Source organism: Cricetulus griseus, chromosome 7 (assembly GCF_003668045.3).
Source record: "Cricetulus griseus strain 17A/GY chromosome 7, alternate assembly CriGri-PICRH-1.0, whole genome shotgun sequence".
Classification (NCBI taxonomy): Eukaryota; Metazoa; Chordata; class Mammalia; order Rodentia; family Cricetidae; genus Cricetulus; species Cricetulus griseus.
Window position 1 is genome coordinate 112,389,254 of NC_048600.1, and position 10,645 is coordinate 112,399,898.

The 10,645-nt window shown below is 48.9% G+C and overlaps 1 protein-coding gene across 1 annotated transcript; it reads left to right on the forward strand.

Annotated features, from left to right (window-relative positions):
• The first annotated feature begins 3,642 nt into the window (after positions 1-3,642).
• On the forward strand, positions 3,643-9,535 carry Krt9 (keratin 9). Its single transcript, XM_027427757.1, has 9 exons — positions 3,643-3,937; positions 4,043-4,350; positions 5,491-5,573; positions 5,704-5,860; positions 6,083-6,244; positions 6,843-6,968; positions 7,092-7,315; positions 7,643-8,235; positions 9,516-9,535. The coding sequence occupies exons 1-9, from the start codon at positions 3,643-3,645 to the stop codon at positions 9,533-9,535; spliced, it is 1,968 nt and encodes a 655-aa protein (XP_027283558.1).
• The last annotated feature ends 1,110 nt before the right edge of the window (positions 9,536-10,645 follow it).

Genomic DNA, 10,645 nt, shown 5'->3' on the forward strand with positions numbered 1-10,645 from the left:
GCTAAGACCAGGGTCACAGAAGGGCTCCTTTTCCTGAAGCTGCCCATCCCAACTTGGCCCAAAGTGATCACCACCAGATCAAGCCCTGGGACTTGGAGTTTCCATCCAACTGAGACTGGTGATGTCAGTGTGCCTGTGGCAAAGCTGGGGAAAAGGACGTCAGAGAAGGTCTGGGCCTTGGATCACATTGAGGGCACGTCTAGGGTGTTTCCAGTGGAGCCTGGAAGGAATGTGGGCAGAGATTTAGAGCCATCAATAAGTGAGGACAGTGACCAGACTCCCCACTAGCCTTGGTCTAAGAGTTTCTTAAGTGTTAGGTTTGCAGGAAAAAAATGCTGTAAACATTCAATTCTTCCTATTTAATTGTCTATTTTAATTAACATATTCTGTACCATCAATTACACTTGATCTTAGCCAAAAGTCTGGGAAGTGATGTACCACCAATTTAAATATTTACTTTACTCATTTGTTAAACTAGCTCACATTTCTTTTTAACAAGCATATTTGTAGAGGAAATCCTATATTACTACAGAAAACGAGGAGTGTGAGTATCAGTTGTCATTTACAGATGTCAATGAGGCAGACATGTCTAACTAGATGCTGTTACTTCCTGCAGGTTCTGAATCAGGGTGAGCTTGATTTGATTGGCTAGGATGGTTGACAGGTGTGGAGGCTGCTAAGGAGACTACAGTGCTGATTGAGATTTCTTTCCTCGAGAATCAGGAGACTGGGAAACAGCAAAGGAAATGCTTTTCTTACCATGTGACCAGTGTTTCTGTTGTTGTTTTGACAGGGTCTTGCTATGTATCCCAGGCTGGTCTCCAACTTGCCATTCTCCTGCCCCAGCTCCTGGAATGCTCCACCCTGTTACTGAGCATAGTCTCCATGCATCACCCAGAAGCATCTCTCATATGCTAGTCTTTATTTACCTACCATCCAGAGACCCTCTTCCAGACCCTTGCTAGGAAGAGCCTCATACCCCTCAGCCACACCTCTAAGACTTCAGGCCCTTGTTGACCCTCGTGGACTTCCTATTTTAAGTTGTCTTCCAGCCCTGGGCATCCATTTGAAATGATGAGTTCTTTCTCTTTCATTCTGTTTGTTGGGATCTTACTTTGACCAGGCATGGGGTTTGGGCACTGGGGCATGTGCAAGACGAGCAGGTACAGGCTTAGAGAAGCCCCTGCTGAGGCCAGGGAGGGGAAGAATCCTTGCTGCAGTGGGGTGGTGCTGCTGGTGGCCCTAAGATGCAAGGTGAGAACTCAGAACTGGACAAAGGACTAAGCGGGAGTTCAGAGGAGGAGCCCCAGGAAGAGGAGACACACAGGTTTGCTCAGGGAGGCTTCCTGGAAGAGGAGACACACAGGTTTGCTCAGGGAGGCTTCCTGGAAGAGGAGGCTCACAGGTATGCTAGCTGTGAGTAGGAGTTTCCTGAATAGAGAAGATATGAGAGAGCATTTTGGTGGGAAAGGAACTGCATGAGCTCAAGTGTTGTGTAAGGAGCGTCACATGTTTAATAGGTTGTTTGGAGAGCGGGATGCAAAGACGGGGGACTGGCCTTGAATACCAGGAGCATGGATCTTGTCATAAGAGAAGCCAGAGGAGAGACATTAGAAGGGTCATCTCAGAGGCAGCTCAAGAGGTCAAGGAGGGTGACAAGATGGCTCAGTGGGGTAAAAGCACTTGTTGCACAAACCTGGAGAGCTGAGCTTGAACCTCAGAACTGGAGTGAACGTGAAAGAAGGGAGCCCACTCTATAGTCAGCACTTATTTGTACTTGTATGCCAAGGCAGGTGCACCTCCCCCATCAGAACACACACTTTGATTAATTAATGGTTTGAAGATTTTAAAAAAAGGTCAAGGAGCAAGGAAAGCTGTTAGAAGCTGACATCTCAGGGCCAAGGGAGGGCAGTGGGGTGGGGTGGGGGACTTAAGTGGTTGAATGATCAGAAGCAATCGTTCTTTTATTTTTTTTTTTGAGACAGGGTTTCTCTACGGAGCTTTGGAGCCTATCCTGGCACTTGCTCTGTAGACCAGGCTGGCCCTGAACTCAGAGATCTGCCTGCCTCTGCCTCCCGAGTGCTAGGATTAAAGGCGTGCGCCACCAACGCCTGGCCAGAAGCAATCGTTCTTAAGCCTCTCTCATGCCTCCTTTCATGGAATGGGCAAATCACACTTTGGAGGAGCGATCAGAGGCCCAGCACTGGACAAGTTATCACACAGCCAGGCAGCAGAGTCTGAACTGTGCCTAGGTTATCTGGCAGCAGAGCTCATAGACTCTTCACAATCTCTTTTGGCACTGGTGACCAGAATCAATGTGAGGTTCTATCAGGAGTGAGGAAAAGTCACATCCTGGTATCCGGCCATCCCCAGGATTGAGCATAAGATAGGCACCTAACCAAGAGAAAGTCTACATTCACTGCGGGGCTCTGCAAAAGAATCAGTTCAGAGGCTGGGGAGATGACTCAATGGGAAAGGTGCTTGCCATGCGAGGACAAGGACTCGAGTTTGATCACCAGCACCTGTGTAGAAAGCTGGTCATAGCAGTGTAATCCTACACAATGCACTGCAACACTAGTGCTGGGAAGGCCGGGAGAGAAGCATCCTTATGGCTTGTTGACCAGGTGGTTTCGATGAATCAAGTGAGCTCCAGGGTTAGTTAGAGACCCTGCCTCCAAAAGTAAGGTGGGAAGTGACAACTCTGGCCTTCACCTGTGTATATACACATGTACACTTTTGTAACACACACACACACACACACACACACACACACACACACACACACACACACACACACACACAGAGTCACACAAGGCCAGACAGGCCCATCATGCTCCTGTTGTAAAGTCATCTAGCAGTAACAAGGCTGTATTTACTGGGTTTGCTGTCTTCTCACAGTCTTCCATGTGAATGCTACATGCTGTTCTGGAACTCTGGAGGATGCACAGCTATGCACGTATCTCTATCTTTTGGTCACAGCACCGTCTCAGCAAACTGGCATGTTCGAAGAGCAGAGCCCCGTTTCTCCTGTCAGCCTAAAGGATGCTGACAACTGGGTTTCCCATTTGATAGGGGCTTCACCAGGGCAGGTGTTGACTGTTTTCTTATCCTGGCAGCTTCCTGTGGGCAGGGTCTGCACTTTTCCTAGCCTTCACAGTAACTTTTGTACCACGGCCGCAGCACAATCCACAGTGTTGACCACCAGGTATGGGCAAGTGAGTTTAGAGAGTGACTATCAACCATGAGTGAGTTTTGATCTTAGGTACTGAGAAGGCTGAGTCTTAGACCTGTTGTCAAGGTCAGCCAGACACCAGACTGTAGGATATAGGTCACCCCCTCAGCAACAGGACTGATTTATGGTGCCCTTGACAGCCTAATATCATTAAATTGCCCCACACAATGGAGAGAGGCTGGGCTGCTGACGGGCAGTCACCAAGGGACGCAGAGCCTGGGGCTTCCCTGCTGCTCCCATACCCGAGACCTTCTCTGAGTCTACTGGGGGGGGAGCAAGCTGGCACAGAGTGAGGGCACACCCAGGCGTGCCACCTTTAGCAGGGGGTATAAATAGGCAGCTCTAGGGATGGCTCGGTACCCAGCAACCTTGAGACCGCTTCCTGCCTACAGACTCTGGCAGGCAGCACCATGAGTTGCAGACAGATGGCCTCATCTTTCTGGAGTCGCAGCAGCAGCAGCGGCTGTGTTGGCGGAGGAGGCAGAGGGGGCAGCGGGAGCAGCATGCAGTCTTCTTTCAGTCGCTCCTCCAGGGCTGGTGGAGGAGGAGGTCGCTTTAGCTCTTCCAGTGGCTTTGGTGGGGGTGGCCTTGCGGCCTGTGGCAGTGGAGGTGGTGGCAGTTTTGGCTCCAGCTATGGTGGAGGAGCTGGAGGGGGCTTTAGTACAGGGAGTTCCTGCAGTATGTTTGGGGGAGGTTCTAAGGGCTTTGGTGGTAGCTCTGGAGGTGGCTTTGGTGGTGGCTTTGGTGGTGGCTCTGGAGGTGGCTTTGGTGGTGGCTTCGGTGGTGGCTCTGGAGGTGGCTTTGGTGGTGGCTTCGGTGGTGGCTCTGGAGGTGGCTTTGGTGGTGGTTCTGGAGGTGGCTTTGGTGGTGGTTCTGGAGGTGGCTTTGGTGGTGGCTCTGGAGGTGGAGAAGGTGGTATTCTGAATACCAATGAGAAGGCCGTCATGCAGAATCTCAATTCCCGCCTGGCTGCCTACATGGATAAAGTACAGGAACTGGAGGAGGCCAACACCTCCCTGGAGAAACAGATCCAAGAATGGTATTCAAAGAAGGGGCCCAGAATCTTCCAGAAGGACTACTCTCATTTCTACAACACTATTGAAGACCTGAAGGACAGGGTACGCACATGGATCAAATCTCTCTCTCTCTCTCTCTCTCTCTCTCTCTCTCTCTCTCTCTCTCTCTCTCTTCTTTCTCAGTCTCTCTCACAAAAAGGTAAGATGCTAGAGTCCAAGCAAAACCATGCCAGGGAATCACCTTTTAGAAATTTCACTTTCATCACAAAAAAACTTGTGTTTGGTTTCTAAGGTCTTAGAGGCTTGGGCTTGGATTTGAACTCTGATATTTCATTTTGAGTTTGGACAGAGCAGGGAGGAAGCTTGTATTAACACTGGGGACCTGACTGGAGGGTCCTTTGACCTGGTTCCAAGTCAGCCTTATCCTTCCTTTCCCATTTATCTTGGGCTCTAGGGGCCCTTCTTAATCTTTTTAGGTCCTTAGGACTCAGGTATGTAGGCTGGTTGATCAGTGATGAAAGAATCTCTAATTGTGAGGATGATACCCTTCCATCCATCATCCATCCACTCATCCATCATCCATCCATCCATCCATCCATCCATCCATCCATCCATCCATCCATCTGCACATCCACTGATTCATCCACTAACTTAAGTGGGTGACTACCCTCTGTGTTGCACTGAGCAGCCACAGAGGTAGCTCACACTCAGCCTCCACTCTAAAGGAGTCCACGGCTGGGTTTCTTACTGTTCTCACTCATGCATCCTGCTTTTACATCTTTGTATTTTTGAATGTGCTATTGCCCCAGCTGTAAATCTCTTCCATCCATCTACTTACATGAAATCTTAGCCATCCTTCAGGACACAGTTCAATTGTCATCTCCTTTCCAAGATCTTTCCTGGTCTCTCAGGATGCCCAAAGCTACCTCTCCCTTTTATGACCCTTTTTGGATCATTTAGACTCTGTATTCAATGGTGGGCTCTTTGGAATTTGTTCTAGACCCTCCATTGACTTTGCAGAAGATCTTCAAATATTTGCTGAATGAATGAAGACCACAATGGGCACATCTGAGGAAGGCTGTGTGGGCGCCATGTCACACACAAGCTGATGGAAAAGTTCTCTTGCTTCCTGAACACCTAGGATGGGATTATCCCCTCTGCTGGCTATGTCTGGCCTCTTCCTCTCCCTGAAGTTGGTCATGTCAAGGGAACATGGCACATTCATGCAATATTCTCTTTCAGATTGTGGATCTCACAACAAGGAACAACAGAACACTCCTGGACATAGACAACACTCGCATGACTATGGATGACTTCAGAATTAAGTAAGTCCCGCTCCCTTCCTTCTCCCTATACTGATGTTCTTTCTCCCTCGTCCCCAATTTTCAGAGCTCTGGAGGTCCCAGGAGGATCTAGTACCCTCTTGATCATTCTCTACCCATGGCTGGCCTGTAGGTTTGAGATGGAGCAGACCCTGAGGCAAGGGGTGGATGCTGATATTAATGGCCTGCAGAAAGTGTTGGAAGGTATGAAGATGGAGAAAACTGATCTGGAGATACAGCTTGATACCCTGGATGATGAGCTGAAGGCCCTTAAGAAGAATCACCGGGAGGTAGGTTATTGTGCCTGTGGCTTAGTGGGTACAGGGACAACAGAAGGGTGGGAAGAGGGCGCTGTGGAGCACTGATAGAGTTCTTCATGCTCAACGGGAACACTCCCAGCTACTCACAGCATGGGTGCTCCTCTTTTGCACCCCGAGAGGACTTGTGGGAGAGGGTTGAAAGATGGCAGGAAGGATCCTGCTCCAACCTCATGTCCTCTTCTTCCCTGGCAGGAGATGAAGCAGCTGACGGGCCAGAATGATGGCGATGTTAGTGTGGAGATAAATGTTGCCCCCAGCACAGATCTCACCCAGATCCTCAATGACATGCGCGAGGAGTACGAGCAACTCATTTCTAAGAACCGCCAGGACATTGAGCAACACTATGAGTCCAAGGTGAACACAGTGGGCTGCCTGTTCAGTTTTCTAACCCTGCTTCCCTGTGTCCTGCTTCCTTCCTCCCCTTTCTCACCCCTCCATCCTTCTACCTTTTCATCTCTCAGCATAGCCCTAGATAATATCTATCCATCCTCCAATGGATGCCACACATTCTTCTTCATTTGCCACATACAGATGCAACTGTGGGGTGGTTGTTCAGAGAGTGGGCGACTCACTATAATTCTATGTGATGGAAGACTTTAGTAGAGACATATAGCATCTTCCACAGTACAGAGTTTCATGCCTGCTCCCTCCCTCCCTGGGTCTCCAAAGCTTGGCACAGAGCCTGGCATATAAAGGCAAGCCATTCTGCATGTATGCAAGAAGTAAGATTAGAAAGGTGGTTTTGGGACATAGTATGAAGGGCCTTGAAATCTTGCTGACAAGGAATATGACATCTAGAGAACTGGATAATCTGGCTGGTGGGACCCAGAACCCAATGGCTTGGTCTCAGCCTTGCTTGGTTTTAAAAGTAAAGATTCTGGTGAGTGAGGCACAGTATTTCCCACAGATGCTCTTGGCTCCACCTGTTCCTAACTGAGCCTTTGGTTTGCAGATGACCCAGATTGAACAAGAAGTGACAAACAGTGGCCAAGAGATGGAGAGCAACATGAAGGAAGTGTCCCAGCTCCAGCACAGCATCCAGGAGTTGGACATCGAGCTGCAGACTCAGCTTAGCACGGTTGGTAGTCCTGCTCCAGGTTCACTGCCAGGGCATGGCATGGGGGCATGGGGTGGCTTTACAGAATCCTCAGCAGGGGCCAGGATAGGAACATTCCTCCTAAAGTCTCTTCTTGCTCCCTAGAAATCAGCCCTGGAGAAGGCTTTGGAGGACACAAAGAACCGCTACTGTGGCCAGCTGCAACAGATCCAAGAACAGATCAGTCAGGTGGAGGCCCAGCTTGCTGAGGTCCGAGCCGAAACCGAGTGTCAGAACCAGGAATATGGCATTCTGCTAGGCATCAAGACAAGGCTGGAAAAAGAAATCGAGACTTACCACAACCTCCTTGAAGGCGGCCAGCAAGACTTGTAGGTCCTCAGGAGTCTGTAGACTCTAGAGTGTGAAATCTTGTAGGAGTCCTTAGGCTTCTGACACTATTTCTAACCTTCTTAATACAGCCGCTAGATAAGTTCTTGTATGCAAGGGTCTGATGGATTGAGGACTTCATCCTCTGTGTGTGTGTGTGTGTGTGTGTGTGTGTGTGTGTGTGTGTGTTTGGGGGGAGCATGGGGCTTTCAAGTGTTGGAAAGGGGAGTGGTAACAATGAGGGGAAGGGTAACAATGAGGGGAATGAGTCTTGATTCTGTCTGGGTTCATCCTTTTATATGTACCAATGTATTTTTCTTTATCCTTAGTGAATCTTGTGGTGCTGGACAAATTGGCTTTGGAAGTGGCAAAGGAAGACAAAGAGGAAGTGGGGGCAGCTATGGAGGAGGAAGTGGGGGCAGCTATGGAGGAGGAAGTGGGGGCAGCTATGGAGGAGGAAGTGGGGGCAGCTATGGTGGAGGAAGTGGGGGCAGCCAAGGTGGAAAAAGTGGAGGCGGCCATGGAGGAGGAAGTGGGGGCGGCCATGGAGGAGGAAGTGGGGGCAGCCATGGAGGAGGAAGTGGGGGCAGCCAAGGTGGAAAAAGTGGAGGTGGCCAGGGAGGAGGAAGTGGAGGCAGCTATGGAGGAGGAAGCAGTTCTGGGGGAGGCAGTGGAGGAAGTTATGGAGGAGGAAGTGGATCCAGGGGAGGAAGTGGAGGTGGCCAAAGTAGAGGAGGTGGCTCCAAGGGAGGCAGTGGAGGCAGCCATGGTGGAGGAAGTAGTTCAGGAGGAGGAAGTGGAGGCAGCCATGGTGGAGGAAGTGGTTCTGGAGGAGGAAGTGGAGGCGGCTATGGTGGAGGAGATAGACGGCCCTCTCAGTCCCAGTCCTCAAAATCTGCTGACTGTGATGATGAATCACAAGGTAAGGAGTTACTGAATTCACAGCGCTGTGCACCTAGGCAACTACCCTTTTTCTGTGTATCTTTGGACTTCTTTGCGGGAACTGCAGGTTTTGAACAGGAATGGATTTTAGGAGTCTCTAGTGCACTAGTATAGACTCTTAGTTGGTTCTTAATTTACTCTTGGGATTAAATCTGCACATGGCCTGGGTCTCAGGAATTCGAGGAGATGCTTTGCAAGTTGTGCACTGTAACGCACATTTTTACTGCAGCCCATAGATAGGTTTTACTTATGGAAAATGAAGTTTAGAAGAAGCAAGTTATTTCCTCAAAACCATGCAATTTCTGAATGATGGGTACAGCACTGTGGGCCTCCATGGCCAGTGTCTTCAATCGTCATTAGCATGGGCAGCCTGGATCAATGACAACACATGGGGAAAGAGACCCAGGGGTCTTAGTCAGTGGTCAGTTAGTACAACCAGTGCATGGCACAACAGTTGAAGAGAGCACATCACGGGTGCCATCATCCGCCTCTAAGAAGGACTCATGCAGGTGAGGTGACCTCTAAGTCATGGAACGATGTCTTGTGTGTACAAACTGAATTTAATGTGGTAAAAACTCAGTCTCTGGGTTAAAGAGATAGCTCAACAGTTAAGAACACTTGCTGCTTTTTGTAGGGTACCTGGCTCAATTCTCAGTATCCATGGTGGTTCAGAAACATCTAGAACTCCAGTTACAGGGGATCCCATGGCCTTTTCTGACTTCTGAGAGCACCAGGCACACAGACAGTGCATATGCATACATAGAGGCAAAATACCAATGTAAATAAATAAATAAAACCACTGAGCTTTAAGCCAAGGTTTCATCTTCAAAAAAAAAAAATCCAACATGATGTTACAATAAACGTCTGGCTAACAACACTGCAATGTTTAGCTCAGAGAAACCTTTAGGTATCAGGGAACAGTTCCTTTACAAGGTATCTTGTGTGTTTTTTATGTCCAATTGCTTTGCAGGAGCATGGATGTGCATCTATGGATGAGGTTGGGGTTACCTTTGCCTGAGTAGCCAAAGAATGTACTGACAAGGCTGTGGGATGGTCCATGGGCTCTCCATCCTCAGAGCTGCTGCAGGAGAGATTGGGAATTGGATGGGTCCATAGGCTTGTTGATTTTAGTCCTTCCATCTCAGTGTTCTCCAGCTCTATATGAGATCCAGGCTTCTTGCTCCTAGTTTCTTCATCTTTCTTTAAGTCTCCACCCAAAGTCTCTCTCCTTACTGCTGTCTCCTTTCCTCCCCTCCACAGGCTACCATATGCGATACTAGAGCCCTGGTCAACTTTCCCCACACAGCCCCAGCTGGGACTGCCCCAGGAGGGCAGAATCTACATGAAGCAAGCTTACTGTATCCTGCCATTGAGACTGGGTGGCAACAAACCAGAGTCCCTGTTTGGAACTGGATGGAGTTGGCATTGTGCCTCTGGACATCTATTGGCTGTGTCCCTTGCTGGGGAGGCTTCATGGCTGGGGAGAACTTGATTCTTCCATGTCCTGGGGGTGTCCCCACTTCCTTCCTTATCCTGACTTTCTAATAAAGTTCTCCTATTGCAAATTAAACTTGGACTCTGATGTGTTTGTCCACTGAGATTAAATAGTATGATGTTTTGATCTCGGTTGTGAACTTGATTAGACTGAGAATCTCCTGGGAGGCAGTAATGCTTGTTTGGGTGTGTCTGTGAATACATCTCCAGGGATAATTAACTAAAGGGATGAAGATCCACGTTGAATAAGGTGACAATATCCTGAGCTCATGGATGGAATAAAAAAAGCGAGATAGCCAACAAGTACATACACTCTGTCTCCCTACCACACTGTGTGCTATGATTTGAGCTGTCATACACTCCCTAAACTTTGCCCCTTTCTTTCTTTCTTTCTTTCTTTCTTTCTTTCTTTCTTTCTTTCTTTCTTTCTTTCTTTCTTCCTTCCTTCCTTCCTTCCCTCCCTCCCTCCCTCCCTCCCTCCCTCCCTCCCTCCTCCCTCGATTTTTTTTTTCTGAGACAGGGTTTCTCTGTATCTTTGAAGCCTGTCCTGGAACTTGCTCTGTAGACCAGGCTGTCCTTGAAATCACAGAGATTCACCTGTCTCTCCCTCCCGAGTGCTGGGATTGAAGGCCTGCACCACCACTGCCTGGCTCTTTTATGTTTTCCTTTTCTTTTTTTTTTAACTAAAGATTCATTAACTATTTTTATTTATGTGCATGCTGTGTGTGCCTACATGAGTTTATGTGTACCACATGCCTGCAGCTGCCTGAGAGGCCAGAGGGTGTCAGACCCTCTGGGACTGGAATTAGAGGTGGTGAATAGCCACCTGATGGGAATGCTGAGACCTGAATCTAGGCCTGCTTGCAAGAGTAGTAGATGCCCTTAACCACTGAGCC

Coding starts and splice junctions, on each gene's coding strand:
- Krt9 (XM_027427757.1), top strand. CDS start 3,643: ATGAGTTGCAGACAGATGGCCTCATCTTTCTGGAGTCGCAGCAGCAGC. Junction 5,574..5,703: donor ATGGATGACTTCAGAATTAA/GTAAGTCCCGCT, acceptor GCTGGCCTGTAG/GTTTGAGATGGAGCAGACCC. Junction 6,969..7,091: donor TGCAGACTCAGCTTAGCACG/GTTGGTAGTCCT, acceptor CTTGCTCCCTAG/AAATCAGCCCTGGAGAAGGC.